This window comes from Wyeomyia smithii, chromosome 1 (genome assembly GCF_029784165.1).
Source record: "Wyeomyia smithii strain HCP4-BCI-WySm-NY-G18 chromosome 1, ASM2978416v1, whole genome shotgun sequence".
Taxonomy (NCBI): domain Eukaryota; kingdom Metazoa; phylum Arthropoda; class Insecta; order Diptera; family Culicidae; genus Wyeomyia; species Wyeomyia smithii.
In genome coordinates, this window is record NC_073694.1 from 78,608,373 (window position 1) to 78,632,630 (window position 24,258).

The 24,258-nt window shown below is 39.4% G+C and overlaps 1 protein-coding gene across 3 annotated transcripts in view; it reads left to right on the forward strand.

The window, feature by feature from the left end:
- LOC129718993 (uncharacterized) overlaps positions 1-24,258 on the forward strand; it is a 115,653-nt gene that overhangs the window by 68,763 nt on the left and 22,632 nt on the right. For 2 of the 3 annotated variants that reach the window (XM_055670291.1, XM_055670290.1), the window contains 2 exons: positions 6,444-6,549; positions 9,765-9,896. In XM_055670291.1, coding sequence (XP_055526266.1) covers positions 9,835-9,896 — 62 coding nt within the window. In that variant the 5' untranslated portion in view covers positions 6,444-6,549; positions 9,765-9,834. The other variant, XM_055670294.1, reaches the window with a different exon arrangement.

The window sequence follows — 24,258 nt, forward strand, 5'->3', positions numbered from 1 at the left end:
ATAGCTTCTTGCTATCAAAAATGCCTTATTTTACATGGAGAAGATTACATGAAATATATTAATGTTATAAATGTTGTAATAATGTTATAAACAAACGTGATATAGATAGAAACACTAACAAACGGGACAATAATTGTATTTCAATTATTTAATCTTTATAACTCCCAAATATATATTCTGACAAATCAGAGCTCTTGTTTCGTGTGAAGATAAAAATATTTTATCACAAGAACATTCGAGAGGTGTTTATAATTGATTTTCACGGCAATTTTTAAAGTTGTGCTCAGTATATTTAGTGCAATATATATTTTTTTAAATATAGCGTATAAGTATTCGATTGGAAATTCTGTTTCTTAACCTCAATACAGCGATAATTTTGGAGAAACAATAAAAACTGAGCGACGGCTCATTTGGTTAATATCAGGGTGATAGATTCAGTAACTATTATTCATCTTGAACCACAATGGCACACTAAAATGAAAACAACCTTGATATAAAGAAAGAATGTGAAAAACGCGAACAAAAGAAACCGCATAATTCTTTCGTCTCACTGGTCAGCTACGGTAACATTATTTTAAAATATGAAACACTTACAGGCCATTGTTTGAGTAAATTAGTTTCGCCGTGAAACGAGGCCGTACACTGAACGAAGAAAGTGCATTTGGGTTAGCCGGGAGAACGGTACTTTCATGCTAAACCGATTAAGAGAAAGGGGTCAGCAAGTCACCATCGGCCTTGATGATCATCATGTTTTCTTAATCCATTTCTCGTGATGAAGGAAATAAGTACTACGTTTGGACAGTAGCGTTTTTTCACAAATAAATGTCGTCATGATTTCTTGTAACTTGTTATGTAATGTAGGGGAAGAACGGGCAAGACGGACAGGGTGGATAAGATGAACCATTGCTCTATTCTATGGGCAATTCTCGCTGAAACCAGGCCACTAGTGACACGAGGTCTTTGAAAATGGATTTTTTTATTTTAGTTCGATTAAACGCAGTGAAAAATTAATAACTGCACATAAATTTGTTCCATTTGGTGGACCCCTTGTTCGCCAAGGGGTGAACAAATATTTGGAAAAGCGAAAATCGAATATTTTTATCGAGCTATATTTCAAATATTTGTCCCAAAACCCTCTTTAAACAGCATTTCATTATACAGAAAACATCTAGGGCTTTCATGTGGAGTATTCAAAAGTTTGATCGCCATCTTGGATTCGCCGCCATTTTGAATTTTATCATGAAAACGCGTTTTTGTCTTTCTGTAAGCTGGTTGAGACACTTTGGAGTGGAGAAAAAAGCAGTGTGGTGAAAGCATTTGCTACACGCGGGCTCATACTGGAAGGGAAGTGCGCGGTGAATTTTTTCTCCTCTTCTTTCACATACTGAGGAGAATGACAAGCATGCGAGTCTCTTCGAATTTCGAAGAGTGTTACTTTATTATCGTGCTTGCTATTCAACATCGCTTTGGAAGATGTGATTCGTTGGGCTGGTATCGAGACGAGTGGCACGATATTTAGAAGGTCTCTTCAGCTCTTTGGCTTCGCCTATGACATTGATATTGTAGCACGAACCCTTGAGAAGATGACTAAGACGTACATCAGACTGAAGGCTGAAGCCGAACGAATTGGACTGGCCATTAGACTAAGTACATGAGAAGAAGAGGATCCAGAGAAGACAGTATAAACCTTCCACCACGAATTCATAAACACTTCCAGCTCACCCCACATCTGATAGAAACGAGAGAGGTGGATCACTCTACAGAGAAAACGCAGAAGTGCACAACAGTGTCCACTGGCGAGTAGTCCGGAAAGTGAAAAAAAACCTACCCGGCAAAAGTGTAGTCCTCGTGTAGCTACACTGCGAAAACGAATTACATAAGTGTAAATTCAACCGGCACGAGCGGCACGAGCAATGCAGTCTATTGTGCGTGATGTCCACACGTGTGAGAAAGTACACCATAGTTCATTGTCTCGCAAGAGAGAGATTTCAGATTTCATCGCGGTGCCCTCAGGAAACTCAGCAGATAAAAACCGTCTGTCGCTCTCTTCTAGCATGTGCGTTGATTTGCTCATTAGTGTGAGAGCAGTAGTTTTCGCAGTGCAGGATGTTCTCCTGCACTTTAGAGGTTTTCTGAGGATAAAAGAAAAGCAAGGAGACTCGAACTACGCACACTACCGGATCCATCGCCGACTTGACCAACCGCGTCAGTTTATCCGGGAAAGCGTAATCGTGCATAATTTGCCATCAGTGATCTCGATCTTTTGTGTCGTATGCTGATTTGAAATCGATAAACGAATGAGCACGTTATATTCACGGCACTTCTGTAGGACTTGCCGTACCGCGAATGTATGGTCCGTGGTGGTGCGGGCACCCATAAATCCCGCTTCGTTTTGCCCCACGAATTCCCTCGCAAACAGTGATAGTCGACGGCACAGAGTTTGAGAGAGTACCTTGTAGGTGGCGTTCAGCAGCGTGATTACACGGTAGTTGCAGCAGTCCAACTTGTCGCCTTTTTTGATGGGGCGCACTGTACCCTCCACCAACTCCTCCCGACTACCTCTTTCTCCTAAATCTTGGCAATAACCCAGTGTAGCGCCTTAGCCAGTGATTCACCACCGTGCTTTAGCAGCTCGCTGGGAAGTTGGTCAGCTCCAGCGGCTTTGTTGTTGCTCGCCGGCCGATCTCATCTTTAACCTCTTGGAGGTCAGGGGCTGGAATTCTGTCGTCATCTGCGCGTACATCGAGATCTACTACCACTTCGTCGTCGTCCTCTGCTCATCGTAGTACTGCTTCCATCTTTCAATCACCTCACACTTGTTCGTGAGAAGGTATAACTCGTAGAACTTACGTGTGTCATTCGCACGGTACAGTTCCTCCAGTGCCTCGCAAGGGAAGGTTTACGTTATTTTATGAAAAGCATTAATGCCTGTACTCGAAAGGGTGCACCATTTTTATCCGTGTGTAACTTTTTTGTCTGTAGGTAAAAATTGATGAAAACTTGGGTATAACTAGTTTAAAGTATATTATTACTACGTGTAACATTTCATAATAATCGATTTGGGGATTCAGTAGTTATTATCCATCGAAACAAGAAGAAATTCGCCAGAGAATTTTTTGACGTTGACTAACGTCCATATCGAAGTTAGGCACCTGAATTTTAAAATCTAGTAATTCAACCAGGGAAAACCAGGGAAAAGTGGTCAGGTTTTGAGCGCTTATTTTTCAGTCATTTATAATCAGGTTTTCGAGGTTTTGGCATCAATCGATCAGAAATTCTTTTACGGTTTAATTTATGTAACAAAAACAAACTATTGTTTGAGATACACTATTGAAAAATTGGTAATTAATATCGATTGTCTAAATCATACCGCGCAGCCAATCACTACCTCTCTTCCCAAGCACAGTCAACACTAACGGATACAATCGATCTGACTTTGTTGCTATTGTTGTTGTCACTTTCTGTTTCCAATGCTTATTTACGTTTCTTGTCATTTCATTGGCTACTTAGCCCCTCCTTCATTCTAACTAACTGACGAAGCCTTTGTATAAAGGTACAGTTCGAACATGTCACCCCATCAGTTAAGTTTACTAGCAGCAGGCAACAGCAGCGGGCATCAACACCGATGGCAGTAGACGAAGTGGATCAGCATCGGGCAACAGCGGCGGTGGTAGTGGTTGGCTGCACTTATTACCTCTTTCAGTTCGGCTTCCCTTCGATCTGAGTTGGACCCCACCAGCGGTAATCCGATTCAGATATCGTTGGGTGAATACAACCCGAAACTGAAAGAGACTCGCACCGCCAGGTGGTTTGTAGCGTATGTATATATAGGGTGTGTGCACATAACGTGTGTGAATATTCGGAGCGTGTGTCCCTAATATATAAGGTGTGTGGCTAGCGTGTGTGGCTTGCTATATAGCGTGTGTGTATGTTTATGGCGTGTATGCATGTCTGTAGCGCGTGTGTGCATGTTTATAGCGCGTGTGGCCAGTGATGCCACATATACAGATTTATCTGCATTTATACAGAATTTTTGCGTATTTTTCATACAGATATCTGCATATACAGATTACAGATTTTCTGGAAATAATACAGATTTATACAGATTTTTTTGGTTTTCAAGGGGTCGTAAATTAAACTTCTTAATATAGTTGAAAAATATAAATTAACTCAAATGCGGTGGAGCGTGTCGGAGGTTTTATTATATTCATATGCTACGCATAATCGTTTGCATGAATGAATTCGCGGAAAAATGGTAAACAAGCTATATGGCATTTTTTTTCGAGAAGGATATGTCCAGTACATATGCAGATTTTATTTTACAGATTTTTTCAAATTTTACCAAGGTGATAAGATTTTTTGAGCTCCAAAATACAGATGAAAATGTGGCATCACTGCGTGAGGCACCGCCACCGGCACCGCCAGGTTTGAGAAGCCACCATCATCCAGCGTATGTCTTTGGGCTATATAAGAGACTGTTTCTCCTCAAGCAAAGCAGAGGGACGAATAACCGTTTGGTGCCTCGAAGTTTTGTAATAGAAGCGTTGCAATTCCCTCTACTATTTGTTTAAATGGAATATAAGAATACGGTAATCAACGTCATGCGGTCGTGTCTTGAACAACACCCACCTACTATTTTGTGGTTATAGATGACGAAACCTACATCAAGGCAGACGCAGAGCAGATACGGGGACTGGAGTTCTACGTTGCCAAATCCCGGTTTGATGTCCCGGATGACATAAAGAGGAAGAAAGTGGACAAATTCGCTAAAAAATACTTGCTCTGGCAGGCCACATGCCAATGCGGTAAATTACTGCAGTCATGTTTTAAGAGCAAGTTTGAACAACAAATGATGTATTATAAAGAAAAATTGTTATGTCTGCCATTACTGATTTTTCTTGCGCGTACCCCTAGAGGTACCCCAAGTAGAGAACCGGTGACCTACATGATCAAACTGCTTGCTGTTTTCGTAAACACGACGTGCAAGTATAGACCAGAGGTTCTCGACCTGATTCAAATTTGGAGAACAGACTGGCTACTCTGGGACTGGAATATAAAATGTGAAGCCATTAATGCCACACAATTTCTACGTAGTTCTTTGACTCCGATCAAAGTTCATGCGCACCTTGATTTCTAAATCGCATAAATCGTTCCAATAGTATTTTCAGCCATCTAGTTCATCCATCCACTTTTTTCCATCCAAGAAATGATATTTTTCCATTTATCGATCCAGAAAATGTACTTTTCTGCGAGTTCGAAGCCATTCTGTGTATGATGCTCTGGGGTTTTCAAAGTCGTTTACGTAGCTACAAGTTCTCACCGCTTGGAAGAGCTTGCCGTACGCGTTATGCACTGACCGGAATTTCCAATTTTGCATGGACTTGTGTCGCAGTTTTTTTGCTGGTTAACTGCAATTCTACGCATTATTCGTTTGCGAAAAGCTAGCTTTTTTCCACGATTCTCGATGCGGTTAGGTTCGATGGCATTTTACAGAGACCCTCCATGAATTTTTCGCTCGATTTCTTATTAAAGGGGTTGTATCTTTAAATGTTATGATTTGAAGCTTTTTCCCGAACGTAAAACTCTTCGATCGACAACATTGGCTAAATTATCCGGAAAGTTCCAATCTTTCTCGTAAGTGAACACTCTTTGACTTTAGTTCTATTGTTGTGGAAACTAGAACAAAGGGTTGTCAAATTTTCATGTTACATTAAGTTAAAAAGTTTGTGCTAAACAAAAACAAGTATGATGGCTCTAAAAGTTAGAAAAGTGTATACAAATGGTGAAATACAAGATACTCAACTCAATGTTTCTAATTAATGCTAATGTAAAAACATGGTGGTGCTATTTTTATCCCCCTCAGTACACGTTTCTCATTCACACGTTCAAGAAATATTCTACTACGAGTGGGGTTTGTATGATTTGTATAGTAGCCAGAAGCACGAATATGTATAACTCTTTAAAGCATGTAACACATTTATTGGTACTTAATTATTATCTATAATTATCTATGAAAAACGATGTGGAAAAATAATGAATTGCAGGTATCATGGAACCGTAACATACTTTATTATTTTAAAAGGTCATGTTTATTAACGACCTGAATCTCTCGTTCTCCTTGGAATGTCAAATAAAACGGGGCAGTAGTGTAATAATTGCTTCAGGCCTTAGGTGCTTGATATACTCTTCAATGTTTCGCAACTAAACTAGGTATCACACAATCTGGACTTTATAATGTACTTGCACTGTGCAGTGTTGAAATACATACAAAGCTCAAGTATTTTATTTATAGATCGTTCGAATGCAGTTTACCTTTCTCTGCGTGATGTTTACTTTAATGCGTTAGCCGTCCCGTTTTCCTTCAATACGTTTGCACTTATAGTGCCTATAAAACAAGAGAGTGTCATTTGTAAATCTCTATTCTTTTTCTTTTCATTCCACAGCATTCGAAAATAATCGTTATATCAACGATCTGTTGGAGGAACGTAAACATTACGAGGCAGCACAAAAATCAATTGTTGAGTGGAGAAATACACTAGCAAGAAACAGGTTAGTTTTGATTTGTATCATTATTTTAACTAGTGCCAATGTATCTTTTCGGTCCATATGTTTGTGTGAATGTATTCGAAACACAAAAGTGATAGAAATAAAAATTAAAAGTGACACTATTATTGTTTCGCACGACATTCGGTTATGCTGTTAGTAGCGTACATGTTGGCTTAGCTGGATCAAGTACAAATGAAATCTTTTGTCAAGTGAAATCGCTGCCAATAACGCTAGAAAACATTGTTAAAAAAAAACAATCTAATGAAAATATTTTCACGGGTGCGTCAATGTTACTATTGACATTTTTGAATAATCTAAAATTGTGAAGTTATTTCAAACCAGAGGGTTCATCGTTTATTAACGATAACTTTTACCTCGATCACAATTAGGGTTTGCATTCCCGGGAACGATTTCCCGGGAATTACCTTTTCCCGGGATTCCCGAGCTCCTCGAAAAATTTTCAATACAATATTGCAATAAAACTAAATATTGTATCAAAACACGAAACTTATGTCGTAGAAGTGTAAAGCAGCTTTAAAGTGTGCATTATACGAAGCAAATATTTGCTTGGACGATCAATATTTGTTTGCCGTGTAATATCAAATTATTTGCTTGAATTATTTGTCAAAAATGTATGCTGACTTATTCAGTAAACGAAAAAATAAGTAATATTTTCTTCGTCTAATGTCTTTTTTTTTATTTGCTTGATTTTTTTTTCGAAACCAGTAAATTGATAAAAAAAATTGAAACTTGTAAATCAATGCGACCAGAAATAAATAAATTAATAAAACTCAGTCAGTGTAACTTAGGTCGTGGCCGCGATTTCACATTAATTACGTAGGCATTCAAAAGCTCTAAATCCTGCCTGACAAACACTCAGCTTTATCTTCAACAAACTAAAAGTATTGGACTTTTCAGTTTCTAATGAAATGTAGCAAGAGCTGGAATCGGTGATTTAGAAGTATCCTAGAAATCAGACACCAGCGGTGATTCAGCGATCTTAAGCAAAGTTTTACAGAAGGGAATCACATTATTTGGGCTTAACGAAAAATTGTCAGTGGATCTGAGGCGATTGTTCGACGGCATAAAAACCCTGAAACCTACTCTTCTGCTAACATTTGCTACAAAAATCGATCATGAATTTCTGGAGTGAACTTGAATAAGTTTTGTTTTTAATCCGTTTTTCATGCGAATTGATAATGAAATTGTAAACGATTGTTTGATACCTTTTATTAATAAACTTTATTTGAAATCTCATTTTTGCTAAAATTTTTTGTCCATTCCCGGTTCCCGGGAATTCCCGGGAAATGAGATTTTTTATTCCCGTTTCCCGGGAAATCAATTCCCGGGAATATTGCAAACCCTAATCACAATAAAGAGAGTTTATTCAGATACTTAAAAGACACGAACAGCGAAGAAGAAGAAAACATGTTTTGATTCTTCGACCAAGTTGATGCAATATACACGGACCTGAAAGCTGCGTTTGACAAAATTGACCATTATATACTGCTGGAGAAAATTTCGCGACTCGGTGCCTCTCAGAAGTTTATTGCATGGTTGAGCTCCTATCTACGCAATAGAGCATTGCGTGTAAAACTTGAAAATTGCTGATCATCTCAATTTACGAATAACTCAGGTGTCCCACAGGGTAGCAATATGGGCCCTCTATTTTTTTGCATTGTTTTTTAATGACGTGACCTTGCTGTTAGGTGTTGGTGTAAAACTGGTATATGCTGACGACCGACCGACATTATACCTCGAAATTCGTACTGTTGAGGACAAGCTTCTATCACACTGCGGCATAAACATAATGTTGCAATGTTAACAAAAAAATCTTTTGCCTGCCTCCCTCTCCGAGAGGCCGTGATATAACTTCAAAAACAAGCGTTTAAATTAAGCAAAGCAACGCAGAGGCAAATATACAAATCTACTCACTTTGGAAAACTGGATAAATGTTTCTGTGTGAGCCAACAAACTTGGTCTTATATGAAAATTGTATACGTAAATGTTTACTTCTGATTTTTTTACGTTTCGCAGAGACAATTTAGGACCAAAAGGCAATCGACTGATAAAAACTCCGACACAGATTATCTAAGAAACGGAGTAGTAGTCTTCTAGTTTCCGGCAATCACAATTGACTAACATATGGGGTCAGTATTTAAGGTTTCATGAAATCTGATAAAGTTTTTCTGATCGTTTTGAATCTCCTAATTTTTCGATTTCCTAATTTTTCGAGAGAACACAAAATATAGGTTACATCGGCAGGGTTGCGAAAAAGCTTAAAAACTTATATTTTTTGATTTCCCCTGACATTCTATGATATATCAACTTATTTTCCTCATTTTCTAGCACTTAGTACGCAAAATATGCAGCGTAGATGAACGCAAATTTTAAGGTGAAACGATGTTAAATCCAAAAATGGCCGACAGATACCCGGCACATGGTTTGGTGAACGACATCTTGTATAAGTTTAGTTTGGTGAACAACATCTTGTGTCAAGTTTTGGTCATTGTTTACTGTTTGTCACTTGTTTCGGTACCTTCTGAACTATACGTATGTGTACTCTAAAACATGTTGTTTTTTGCTCAAAACAACTTTTTTGCAACACCCTGATTCTAATCTCGCGTAACTTGTCAAAAGGACCAAAGTAAACTAATGTAAACAAATCGTTTATCTGTTTACGTTTCTCGTTTCTAAATATAAAACAAGAGTTATTGCATCTAGAATTAATAAAAAATAAGCAAAATGTCACTTTACTCTTAAAATTAGCCAGTGTTACATAGTGCGGTTAAATTTGTACGTTTTGTTATTTCGATTATTGTAAACTATTGCACATTTTTATGTATATTCAATATGTATCTGAAAATTTCGTTAAAATCGGTTTGCTAGAATTCCAATTAAAATAGTGTACAGTGCGAAGCTTCTTGCAAAGTCGTACGCGCGACTAAAATATATGTTTATTTATCTATTAATCGATAAAGTGGTTCTTAAGTTATAGTGTACATTACAAACTATATGAATAAAGAAATGTTTTGCGGTAAGCGCTATAGCTTTTACAAATATGTCATGTACTTCTCTCATGGAGCACTTGTTATGTTATACTTTTAAATGGAGTGTAATTCAATCGGATGAACTTATAGAAATGCACTGAAAATGATCACAAGAATTGTAATTTTTATTAAGCACAGAATAATGCAATTCAATTTACTTATCCACAGGAAAAAGCGAGCTGATAAAGTAGTTTGCTATGGAGAGCTGGGATGTTTCGAAGAGACCGCATATCTGGAAATGCTTCCATCGCCGCCGGAGGAAATCAATACGAAATTCTTCGTCTATTCCGCCAAGCACAGGTAAGTAATACAGAAACGTAGAATGAATATTGGCAATCAACCTCTGCTGCGATCCAAACTTGTTGGCGCAACGATTTCACGCACCAGTAATAACGGCTAGAAGTCGTTTTCCTCGAATAATGGCGAAGGTCAGTGCCTTAGGTGAGAGCACTATGCTGGTGTATATATGATGTTTGCAGTTCATCACCGTTTTGTCTCTTGCCTAACAGCATATCGCATCGATCGGCAGCAGGTGTACCGCCTGTCCGTCGCGGTTTGCTGCCTTGGAGAGATCACACTACAAATTAGCGTGCTGTTGGACGCATGAATACATACTGGAGCTGCAAAGAAATAAGTGGAAATTCAGTTCGGTTTGAGTGCTTGTCGCTTTTGCAATAGACAAATTGTTCACGCTTTGGTGCCATTGAACGATGCAAAGGATACTGACATTCAGAAAATTAGCTGCGAGTTTGAAAATCTAAGGTTAAAGTGCCGTTGAAAGCAATCGATGAACAGTGTGTTGAATATATTTCAATTATTGCCAAAGATGATAAAAATGAATTGATGTAAGTTAATGTTTTATCCCAGCACAAGTTGAATAACGATAAAACCCACTATTCGCTAATCAGTCATTACTATAAGAATGAACTAGATCACCATATCTTCTTCACTGATCAATTGGAATTGCAGATATTATTCACGATTGTAATTATTCGAACTTTGATGACGCATTTCCATTCAATTTCAATTTTTACATCAAGCATTCCAATTACTATAGCGGTGCTGACAACTTACCAAGACCTGCCTAGCAATTCACTGACCCCGAACCTCTTTCTTCCTTCACATCCGCCATTGGAGGCGAACCAAGTACATGGGGAAAGTTAGTAAAGTATCGCAATAGCAACTGCGGTGTCCAAAAAGCTATTTGATTCAACTCGTAGTGAATTACGCATCATCACGGAACTTCTCACGAGACACATCCCGCTTTTTATCATTGAAATTATATCGACAAAGTCTTAATAGCCACCTGCCTCGTTTATAACACTGAACTAGAAAGTTCAGTGCTTGTGCTCTATTTTAGTGAGGCTTTTGTTGAACCGAGGGTTAGCTACTTCATATTCATCTCTCAACTCCAAAAAGTTCGGTTTCATCAACCAAGTGGTCGCAATCGCGCTTTTTGCCAATGTCAGTCAGAAATACAAAAAAAAACTACAAAAATGCAATAAAAAAAATATCTTGATATTCTTGAATTGTAATTATATCAATAACATTTATTGCCCAAATTACTGATCAATCAGTTCCAAGCATTCGATAAGTTTATTCTTCCACCGTAACATAACGTCAAGATATGCAACCTTGAGGTTTTTTGATTTGACATTCATATACAAATTTATAATTATTGCCTGGAAGAGATATAAAATACGATCTATCGTACGGTTTTTTTTACAATTAAAAAACCCTTAAAACAGAATTGAAAGATTTTTCTTTTAGCTAAAGTAAAGAAACTAAGAGAGATTAAATAAGAATATGTTTCTTAAATGACGGTTTTTCGATGACTGTTCAACAACATTTAACAACGTAGAACAAATGCAAAATTTGTCAAGGCAATACCTATCCAGCGTGTTAATAATGTGTTGGAGTAAAGTGAAAGGTACATGCTCCACGAAAACCAGATATCCGAAGCAGTTGGAAGTTTGGTTTCATTTTGCAGCAATAAAAAAAATTCAACTAGCGAACTTAAAAGTTTCTCACTTCAGTTAACATAATTGAATATACATATATACGTTAGAACAACTGAAAATCAAATAACTACAATTACTGGTCTACAAAATCGGAAAAAATGTTGCCCTTAAGCTCAAAATAATTGCCCTAAACTCATTTAAGTCTTTTAAAAAGTTACCTCCACTAGAGACACCAGAATGTACAGGTTACAGCTATAGGTTATAGCTATGACTTTTCTTTTTTTTCAGTTTGAGCTCTAGGGCAAAACTGTAACCAGTGTTATGGAAACAGTTAATGAATTTTTCATGGGCCAATGATTTGTAACCTTTTGTATTACTAACATTATATTATTTAACTGCAAGTAGTAAAGCCAATATCGATGGCTAGTGTAGCGGATGTTTAATACATTTCAAGAATTTAAAAAAAATTTACATGCTTTGTACTGTTACTAACATTCTATTAATTAACTTCTAGTAGTAAAGCCAATATCGATGGCTAGCGTAACCTATTCACAACCCAACAGGCTTGGAATCAATCTTAATCGACACGGAAAAAACTACGACGGTGAAGCCTTCCATCTTATGAGAAATCAAGACCGGTAATGCAGGTCCTAGGGGTTATGGGTCAGGGCCCCTTCCTGTCAAGAAAAGCAGCCTTACACACTTAATCCAAAAAAAGTCGTTCGGTAATTTTTTTTACAATAATCCATCGGTAAAGTGTAATAATACCGGTATTCCTGCAAAAAAGCATCAAATTAACGACTGTTCTGTAAGATCTGTAAGTTCTACCAAAATTCTGTTAACTGTTACCGAAATATTTGCTTAATTTTACATTCACCGAAATTTGTATAACTTTTTACCGAACAACCTGTAAAAATGCCAAATTGTGAATGTGGTGGCCATTTTTCTCATACGTGCAACCGTACAAGACGCGAATATTTTCTACTGGTGCTGCTGATTTGTTTTAATTGTTGTTGTGTGTAAACATAGGATATTTATAATTTGGAAAGTGTTAATGGATGTACGAGTCGCTAACATTTTTCGTAAGTAATCTGGTTAATTTAGTTTGATTTTAGACGGTACCGGCAGGCTCATACATAACCGACTTTTTCTGCCACCGGTATTTTTTACAGGTGCGTTCGGTTTTTTTGTTCATTTTTAAAGTTTCTTTCGGTAAATTTTACTGGCTGCTCGGTTTGGAACATCACCAAAAAGCTGCGAAAATTACCGACCACTCGGTTGGTGGTTTCACACACTGTTCGGTAATTTTCGGAAACACCGAAGATTTCACCGAATGTTCAGCTGTTGAGATTCCGGTAAAATTTTACCGAATTTGGTGTTTTATTTTAAGTGTGTATGGATGTTTAATACATTTAAAGAATTTAATAAAATTTACATGCTTTTTACTTCACCTAAATAAAGCTGTATCATCAAAGAAAACTTTCGCAAAAAAAGGTTGCAGTGTATCGGGTTCCACTCGTATTGTATTCGACATAACGCAAACGCATAATTACAAACGTTTTTTTTTAATTCTGAAGATACTGCTTCTTCTGGATTTCTCCAAGGCTTTCGATACGATTTCGCACCATGCTCATGCTTAGAATTGGAAACTAATTTCTCGCCTTGTGTAGTTAATCTCGTAGAGTCGTATTTCCTAGGAAGGACGCAGACAGTTTTCTGCGGTGAACATTGCTCTGAAATTGGAGAGGTAACTTCTGGCGTACCACAGGGCTTAGAGATTGGTCCTTTGTTATTTTGCTGCTACATCAACAATCTTACAACGGTGCTAAGATAGTGCTCGATTCAAATCTACGCAGATGATGTGCAACTATACACGGTGACAAAAAAGTCCGGTCACACTTTTTTGGGGTCGCCTGTAGCCTACACGTTGCATCTCTCTGGTGCCATTTATATGTCAAATGAAAGGGTTGACTTTGCTGCCCAAAGTGGCAGAGTTTCGTTTCTGTACAGTTTCTTTACATTGAGTTGTGAGCCATGGCAGAGTTAAGAGCAGCTGTTATCGCTGAATATGTGAATTATAACCCGCTCAACTTTTGAGACGTGCAGACGTGTTTTAGATTGCGCCTATCACAAGTGAAGCATTTACCGTTGAAAATTCTTATTCTCGATATATCCCGTGCCGCGTCGCGTGCTACAGTGTCCCGCGATGAGGCGCGAAAATACTTTTAAAATTGACTATTCGCAATTCGCCATAAAGCCGTCGGTTGAAAAACTTTACGGTTTTTGTTGTTCGGTTCTCGGTTTGAAGCGAGAAGAAATCAAACGGCTACAGTGCCACAGAGGTGGATCATGTGCGTTCATAAAGGTCAGTGACCTGTCGATCGCTCAGAGAGTCGTCGATGAACACGACGGGAAGCATGAGGTGGAGTGTGAAGGGAAGAAACACAAGTTACGAATTACGCTAGAAGATGGTAGTGTTGAAGTGCGTGTGTACGACCTCCCCGAAGATGTGTTGGAAGAAAAGGTCGTCAACTTCTTGAACGATTTTGGAGAAGTAATCTCAATTCGCGAAGTGTCGTGGGGTGAGAGCAACGAATCCGAAGGCATACCGCTCGGCATATGGTCTGTCCGTGTGATGGTGAAGCGGAACATCGACTCGTGGGTAACCATAGACGGAGAGCAAGCACTAATTGTCTAAAAGGGACAACTACAATCCTGTCGCCACTGCAAAGAGCAAGCGCACACTGGGCCATCGTGTGTCCAGAATAAAAAAACTTCTGTACCAGAAAAGCTACGCGAATGTAGCGAAGCAACCTGGACAGAAAAACAAACCAACTGCCGTTCAGCAGCCCAAGCACTCAGCAAGTATGAGACCAACAAACATAAAAACAGTGGGTCCCAAGTCCACCGCTCCATCACTGAATTCGTCTACCGCCTTTCCCGAACTGCCGAAGAGTGCCACTAGCCAGAGCGAGACAGTAGGTCCGAAAACGCTCGAAAGCAACCAGCCCACAGTCGGATTGGTTGCAACACACCAACCTTTAAAAAAAACTTATGATGCGCCACTGACATCCGTATCACAACCGAGAGCTATCGGGAGTGTAGGAGATATTTTTAAAAAACCCTTCCTTACACTGCGATCGCAAAGCAAGAGCAGCAACGGCAACGAAACCGACGATTCCATCGCTTCAACTAGCAGCCGAAGAACTCGAGGACGACCTGCTGGTAAAAAACCACGACCGAACGACGGCGATGACGAGAGCGAGGAGAACTACCAACTATAAATGGCTCTCACATCTTACAATATTTCGTCCATCAACATCGGAACTATAACGAACCCCACGAAACTCAACGCACTTCGGACTTTCATCAACAACCACGATCTCGACATCATTTGTTTGCAAGAGGTAGAGAACGAACAGCTATCCTTGCCTGGATACGTCGTTTTCTTTAACGTGGACCACGCGAGAAGAGGGCCAGCGATTGCCCTGAAGCAACACATCCGAGCTACTCACGTCGAGAGAAGCTTAGACAGTCGACTTCTCGCACTGCGAGTGCAGGACACGACGATATGTAATGTTTATGCTCCCTCTGGTTCTGCACAACGTGCTGCGCGGGAGAATTTGTTCAGAGAAACGCTTCCCCATTATCTTCGTCACCGTACAACACATACGATTTTAGCCGGTGATTTTAACTGTGTGCTTCGAACGTGCGATTCAAGCAGCCCGAATACCAGCGGTGCCCTTAAAACGATAGTTCAACAATTACAGCTTCATGATGTGTGGGAGAAACTATGTCCGCGTGACGCGGGATACACCTATGTTTGTCGCAACGCGAGGTCGCGCCTTGATCGCATTTATGTCAGCAACGGCTTACGTGATCAGCTGCGCTAAACACATGCCCATGTCTGCTCGTTCACCGACCACAAAGCGCTGACACTTCGGATATGCCTTCCAAATTTAGGGCAAGAGTATGGTCGTGGTTTCTGGTCCCTTCGCCCCTATTTGTTAACTGATGAGAACGTAGCGGAGTTCCAATATAAGTGGCAGTATTGGACCCGACAGCGCAGAAACTATGCTTCTTGGATTGAGTGGTGGCTTTCTTTTGCCAAGCCAAAAATAAAAAGCTTTTTCAAATGGAAATCACGAGCTGTATTCGAAGAATTCCACGGCCAACAGCAGCATATCTACAGTGAGCTGCGTCAAGCATATGATAACTACTATCAGCATCCAGAGTTGATCACTACCATCAACCGGCTAAAAGCTGAGATGTTAGCTCTCCAGAGAAGATTCTCACACATGTTTATGCGAATCAATGAAACACACGTGGCAGGAGAACCCATGTCAACGTTTCAGCTGGGAGAAAGGCGACGCAATAAAACCATCATAACACAGCTGCAAACAGAGCAGGACGAAGCAATAACAGAGCCAAGGGAGATCGAGACGCACATGGTCAATTATTTCTCGTCACTGTACTCGGAGGAGATAAGAGAAGAGCATGATAACAGTTTCAACTGCACGAGTGTAATTCCACCCAACGACCCGCTGAACGAAGCTTGCACGATCGGCATTACGACGGCAGAAATTTGGACAGCAATACAGACGAGCGCACCCCGAAAATCCCCCGGGTGCGATGGTATCCCGAGAGAGTTTTACCATCGTATGTTCGATATCATCCACCGAGAGATGAATCTAATAATGAACGAGGCAATGAGCGGCAATCTCCCCCCGGCGTTTTTGGAAGGTATCATCGTTTTGGTGAAAAAGCGAGGCGGCGATGGCACAGCCAGATCATATCGCCCTATATCATTGCTGAATAGCGACTATAAGCTCTTCTCTCGCATCCTCAAAACCAGGCTGGAGAGAGTGATTAGAGAACACCACGTCTTGAGTGACGGACAGAAGTGCTCAAATTCAGAGCGCAACATCTTCCAAGCCACTCTCGCTCTGAAAGATCGGATCGCCAATCTTCGTCATCATCGGCGTGCAGGAAAGTTAATCAGCTTTGATCTCGATCATGCCTTCGATCGGGTTAGGCACTCATTCCTCTTCGAAACCATGCGGTCGCTCGGCTTCAACCAAGATTTCATAGTTCTACTCTCACGCATCGCCAGCCGAGCTACATCCCGGCTGTTAATCAATGGTCATCTCTCTCGTCCCTTCGAAATCCAACGTTCGGTACGGCAGGGGGATCCGCTGTCCATGCACCTCTTCGTGTTATATCTCCATCCACTAGTATGCAGGCTTGAACGTGTATGCGACGACGATCTGCTTGTGGCATATGCAGACGACATCAGTGTGATCGTTTCAACAACGAGGCAAATCGACGCGATGAACAGCTTGTTCACCCGCTTCGAGATAGCCGCCGGCGCAAAACTTAATTTGCGCAAAACTGTTGCTATTGATGTTGGATGTACAGAAGGCAACACAATTAACACCCAGTGGCTACAGACAACAAATGTTGTTAAAATATTAGGTGTTCACTTCACAAACTCAATACGCACGATGACTTCATTGAACTGGGACGCGCTTGTGGGGAAGTTCTCGCAACAAATGTGGCTGCACGCGTTGCGCACACTGACACTGCACCAGCGAGTCACTATGCTAAACACATTCGGAACGTCGAAAATATGGTACCTCGCGTCCATATTACCGCCGTTTTGCGTACATACTGCGAAAATTACATCGGCAATGGGCAAGTTTCTTTGGCGAGGCATGGTGGCCCGCGTCCCAATGATACAGCTAGCTCGTAGCATAGAAAACGGTGGCCTAAAACTACAATTACCGGCATTGAAATGCAAAGCACTCGCTATCAACCGACACCTGCAGGAGATCGATTCACTCCCCTTCTACAGATCCCTTCTCTTCAACGCAAATCCGCGCCTAACGATACCAACGGATCTTCCGGATCTTAGGCAAATACAGTCGAACCTGAGACTGATTCCGGACCAAATTCAACAAAGTCTCTCCACCGGCCACATTCATCAGCACTTTATCAGTGAAACAGACGTTCCTAGGGTGGAACAAAAATATCCAGACAATAGATGGCCCCGCGTCTGGCGGAATATAGCAACGAGAAAGCTAACGTCAGCACAGCGAACACAATTTTACCTGATAGTCAACGAGAAAGTCGAGCATCGCAAACTGCTATTCGTGATTCAGCGAGTGGACAATGAAAACTGTACACATTGTGGAAGCAGAAATATAGAAACCTTGATGCACAAATTCAGTGAATGTGATCGCGTCCGGCCGGCATGGACTAACTTACGGCAAAGAATAGCAGCAATCTTGGGTGGCTGGAGACACCTTAGCTTCATTGATTTAGTCAAACCTGCTCTAACAGGAATAAGTGAAAGGCAGAGAGTGAAAATATTAAAAATTTTTGAAGAATACATATGCTTTATAAACCAGTGTAATGGTAGAGTTGACACCTCAGGATTAGATTTTCATCTTGATTTAGTGAACTAAAGATTAAAAAAATGTTTTTATGTACATAAACGACCTGACAAATAAAATAATTTTACAAAAAAAAAAAAAGGGTACAAACCCGGACACATATTCAAACACCTAAAAGCGCTCGGAATCAACCGGAAATTCGTGTACCGGACCATAAATCGGTACCTAGAGACCGGAGGCACCGAGGACAAGGCACGATCTGGACGACCAAGGTCTGTGAGAACTCCAAGGCTGAAAAAGATTATACGAGACTGGATTCGCCGGAATCCCGCCCAATCTGCACGGAAGCTGGCCAAGAACCTTAAAATGAACCGAGAATCAATCCGCCTGCTTCTGCGCAAGGATTTAAAACTTACACCGTACAAAAAACAGATGGTTCATAGGGTTACCAAAGCTACAAAGGACAGGAGGTACCAACGGTCGCGGGAGTTGCTCGGTTGGCGCGCAGATGACGAGATTATTTTTTCGGACGAGAAGCTGTTCGTTTTGGAGCAAACAGTCAATCGCCAAAATGATCGAGTTTGGAGTGTGAGCCTCCAGCAAGCTTCTGCGGACAAGCTGAACGTTTCCCGGTTCCAAAATAAGACGTCAGTGATAAGGTTTTGGGAGCCATTTGCAAGAGAGGTAAACTGCCTCTTATTTTTTTCGATAAAGAGGTCAAAATCAACGCAGCGTACTACCTGGACACGGTTTTGAATAAAAATGTTCTGCCTCAAGCTGAACTATTGTTTGAAGACGATTACTACTGCTTCCAGTAAGATGGCACCCCATCCCACACCGCAAAGGTTGTTCAGGCGTGGTGTGAGGAAAACTTGACCGATTTCATTTCGAAGAATGAATGGCCGCCGTCGTCTCCGGATCTGAATCCACTGGATTATTTCGTGTGGGGATACATGATGTCGAAGCTGAACGACTATAAAATAACAAATTTGGAGCAATTCAAGCGAGTTATCACGAAAATCTGGGACGAGATGCCGATGGAGCACGTGCGCGCCGCTTGCGACGACTTTCCGAGACGTCTGAAGCTGGTTCGATCGGAGAAAGGTGGTGTAATTCCGAGATATCGTCTGTGAAGTATCTTTATGAGTTACTGAATAAAGCTATGAAAGCCAGATTCAGATTTTCTTCTTATTTTTTGAAATATTGAGATTTTCCTGTGTGACCGGACTTTTTTGTAACCCTGTACATTAGGCGTTTTGGTTTTTCTGCTCACGAGTTAGTACGAATGGTGAATAAAGATCTGACACGAGTTGCAGAATGGTCTGACCGTAATGAACTTCACATAAACCAAACAAAGAGTAAGGCAAAATCTGTTGAAGGCTGCCGACGCAACACGGTTTCTAGGAGTTCGCTGCCTGCTATCGTTATGAACCAGCAACGCGGCAAAAGCTATTCTTCTTTGCGATCGCTCTTCAGTACTGCGTCTTCCGCACCTACGAATATTCGACTGAAGTTGTTCAAGGCTCCGACACTACCGCTTTTCTTGTTCGGAGACCTCCTGCACGTACGACCTAATGCAAGCTCCATGCACAGGTTACGAGTTGCACTCAATAGCTCTATCCGTTTTGTCTATGGTCTTAACCGCTACGCAAGAGTAAGTCTTCTCCAGCACAATTTAGTCGGATGCTCGATTCAGAATTTATAGCATACCGATCCTGTGTGTTTTTATGGAAACTGTTTAAGACGCAATCACCCCCAGTGCTTTTTCAAAAACTGATCCCAACCCAAAGTCGCCGTTCCCAAAACCACATAATTCCACGAAACAGTACGGCTGCACAGTGGTTCGTCCATAGGCCAAAAATAGAAAAAAAGTTTTTTTGTTTTCTGGCTATTTCTGATTAAATGGATCGGTTATTGACTTGAGAACGCAGAAAAGCTATTTTTGTTGGCCTATTTTATGAACAGTTTACTTTTGAGCACGAGATAAGGGAAGGTGTTTGACACTTGCAAAATCAACTTAAACAGACGTGTTTTTTAATATTGGGTACATATCCGCTGTAGAACAAATTCAATAGCTTCATCTGTTTATTTTCATCATGAGCCTTCAGAAAACAGGTTTGTTTTGCTATTGCGGTGTTGTTTGGATAGGTATGTGCTAAACTGTAATCATAATTAGTCGTAAGAGGGAACGTAGTAATACTAATACTTAAATTCATGTAAACTTTTAAATGTGTTCCGCTCGAGATACTATCACCAAATTACCACCAAACGAAATATTTAGGACATAAAAATGATTTGTTAAAGGTTCCAGCTGGATGTATTTGCATCTTAGTCAATAACAAGCGGCTAAACATGGTTACATTTTCGTTTGAATTTCATACTTTTGACATTGTTTCTTAGAAGGGTTGTGGTACATTCAGCTCAAATTTACAAATTTGTTCTTAAACGTTTGTCTATATTCGAATTTTGATATTTGGTGTTGAAATACGGGAGTTTCTTGAGAAAATATCAATTTTTTTTAAAGTTATTTCAGAAGAATAACTTAAAAGAAGAAAAATCAAACTTTGATCGCTTTGGGGTTCACTTAACGAAACCAGATTGTACTTAAAATTTGCATAGGGTCTTTTTTCGAGAAGGCAGAACTTTTGAAAGCTGCCGTATTTTGAATTTCAATGGTCAAACTTTTCCCTATACTCGATTGGCACCCTATCATGCATGCATAATAATGGCAATGCTAGAAAATTTGAACAAGTTGGATGATGGTAGTCCCAGAAAAGTTTGTTGTAGTCGAAAAACATCTAATTTTGTCAATTTCAGTAGTTTTCAAGAGCAATACTGTAAAAAATGATTTATGACCGCCCTTGCCATACAATTCGAACCACTGTGGGCTGGCTACGCTAACACGATGTTCGTCAGAGGTGTGGTAAATTGGAATTTGATGCCTTCTACGATTAAGCATTCGACTTTTAAAGCAAGTTTCAAGAGAGTCTGCCTCGAATTTTGGAACTCTAGACAAACATAATAATAAATTATTGTTATAAAGTTAAAGTAGTAAATAGGATTAGAAATTAGATAGTTATTTATATGTATTAAACGTAATGCAACTCGGAGGTAGTAATTTAAAAGGTTTCCCCTTACACTACCTGGTAATAAATAAATTGAATTGAATTGAATCGAATTCAATAAAACACATTAACATCTCCAATCATTTAAATAAGTTAAAAACTCGAATATGATTATAAATATTAAATATTCGAATATTTCTAACCGTTCAGTTATTTCTCAGTGGTTATATTTTAGTATCACTTCAATATATTCCACCGCACGAATTATGGTTACATCGAGCCTGCGGCGTACATAATTCGAGTTTTCACAAGTGTTGAACAAGCTTTTAACTTTCGCGAACCCTCACATATATTTAAACAAAAGATTATTAGGCTTAGATCTTTTTAACTATCGATTCATTGAGACAACTGTCAGATGATGTAAACAATAATTAATAAATGAATAAATAAATCAGATGACCAATTCCACAAAAAACGGTCAACCAATTTAATCGACCATTTTTTATTCGGCTGAAGCTTTGCATTAATGTTTCTATAGGCAAAAGATACCATTTTGTGCTATTTGTTTAATTTTTTGGAACATGACTCATTTTTAAGAAAAAAAGTTTTATTTTGTGAAGGTTTTGATGATTACAAATATTTCTATGGCCAAAACGGTTTCTTTGATCAATATGACATCTTCGGCAAAGTTGTAGATAACAGTTTTGTCTTTCCGAAAAATATACACTCTAAAAAATATTTTTCTCGTGAGAAAAAGCTAAAACAAAAATTAATAATAATCATCTAAAGAAGCTCTTTTTTTGACAATTTTTGTTCCATCAGAACTACAAAAGATTACCTAAACAGTAATACCGGTCCGATCATGGAGAAATTAAGGAAAAAATAGTAATGATTTAAAAAAAATATTTTTTTTTGAGAGGCATATTTTTTTCTGAATGGACAAAATTATTTTCTACCATTTTGCCGAAGATACTATATAGAAATGTTTTTCATTTTTCATAGAGCTCTCTATGGGGAATTAAAAAATTTTTTACAGTCAAAACGGTTCGCTTGATTGGCATAGTGTCTTTGACAAAAGTTTTAGATAATAATTTTGTCCTTCCATTAAAAATATACCCTGTGAAAAAAAAATTAAATTTTTTTTCAGAATATTATAACTTTTTTATTCCTTTCTATATGATCGGACCGGTTTCATTGCTTAGGTAATCTATGGCAGTCTTTAACAAAGAAAAAACTAGATTTAAAAAAAAATGAGCTTTATTAGATACCTACCTAGTGATAATATTAAATTTTTATTTTAACTTTTTTTCTCAGAAAAAATAATTTTTTCAGAAAGTATTTTTTTTCGGAAAGACAATTGTTATCTACTACTTTGCCGAAGACGTCATACCGATCAAACAAACCGTTTTGGCCCTAAAAATATCTGTAATCATCAATACCTTTCCAAAATAGCATTTTTCAATAGCTTCTCAAAAATAAGTCGTGCTCCAAAAAATTAAACCAATAGCACAAAATGGCATTTTTTGCCAATAGAAACGTCTATGCAAAGTTTCAACCAAATCAAAAATGACAATTAAATAAAAATACTGAAACTGGGACATTTTTTGTGGAACTACTTAGATGATAGTAACTGCTATTCAGTACGAGTTGTGTGAATTTAGTGACGTTTTTATTTTTTCAAATATTTTTGATAAAATGATGTAGAAAATATGTACTTTTCGAAAAATTAAGTTATTAATTTTTTGACGTAGATCAACGTACTGCCACATAGGAGTGTAAACTGGAAATCTATTACCGAAAAGGGACGAAGTTTGTCCCTTTTTAAATGCGAACGTGTGTGGACAAAATCCGCTTAGTTGGGAAAAAGGCGTTGTCGGAAGAATGTCGTCGTAAATTGATTTGCAATTTTTGTGAGCGAAATAAAGAAAAATCTAAAAGAGAAGTGTTCCACTATTCTGAAGATCTTGGATATAAAAAAAAAAAACATTTATATACATTATTAACAAACTCTTCGAGAATAGAAATACCTTCAAAAGAAAATCTGGTTCCGGACGAAAATGCACTTCGCAAGAGAGCAAAGTTCGAGCAAAATTGAGGGCGGAAACGCCTGGTTAGTCGGCGAAATCATATCGTGAGCTGGGCAATGAATATCAAATTGATCCAAAAACGGTAAAAAAGTATCTGCATGAAATGGGTTTTAAATATAAGTACCATAAAAATGACCGAATAGTTTTTTGGCCAGACCCTGCATTGTCACACTATGATAATGCAACTTTAGCGGATTTGCGGCAAGGCAATATAGGGTTTAGTCCGAAAGGATACAATCCTCAACATGTGCCACAGCTGCAGTCTATTGAAACTTTCTGAGCAAATTTGAAGCAAACGGTTTACCATAAAGGTTACGGAGCGAAAAACGTCGATTGTTTAATAGAAAAATCAAGAAGGCAGCTCAAAACAATTGAAACATCCGGAAGTCAGGAAACTATGAAGCAAGTACCCCAGAGAATCAGGAAATCAGCGCGATGTGGAGCTGAGTTTTTCCTATGAGGTTTGTAAATGCGTTTGAAAATTTCTGGAAGTGTCGGGTACGGGTCGGGTTCGGGTTTTGTGAAAAAAGTATTGTCGGGTTCGGGTCGGGTTCGGGTTTGAAAATGTCGGGTTCAGGTCGGGTTTGGGTATGAAGACCCGAAACCCGACTATAAAATCTATGAAATCTCGGGTTCGGGTCGGGTTCGGGTTTCACAATTTCGGGTTCGGGTCGGGTTCGGGTTCCAAAGAAATAAAATTTTCGGGTTCGGGTCGGGTTCGGGTTTCAACGAAAAAAAAATTTCGGGTTCGGGTCGGGCTCGGGTTTCGATCGAAAAAAAAAAATTCGGTTTCGGGCCGGGTACGGGTTTGAAAAACATCAAAACCGACCATCTCTAATACCTAGTTAGCCGTAGCGTAGCGGATTGCGGCAGTAGCAGCAGTGGGTTGCGTCTGTAGCAGTGGCAAGTTGCGCCAGTATCAACTGGCTCTCCGATTTTGCTTTCGGCTTATACAAATCGTTAGCCGGTTGGTCACATATCTCAGCACCAGCGCGGTAGCAGCAAACATTTCGATTTGCCGGTTGAGGACTCCGGCCTTCTTCCTAGCGATGAAGCTTTGCCTTATTTTGGCAACAACACAAGCAAGCATTCTGTGCTGGATCCTAGCAATCAAAATCTAAATGTGAAAATTTTTTTTTAAGTGTGTTGTTAGA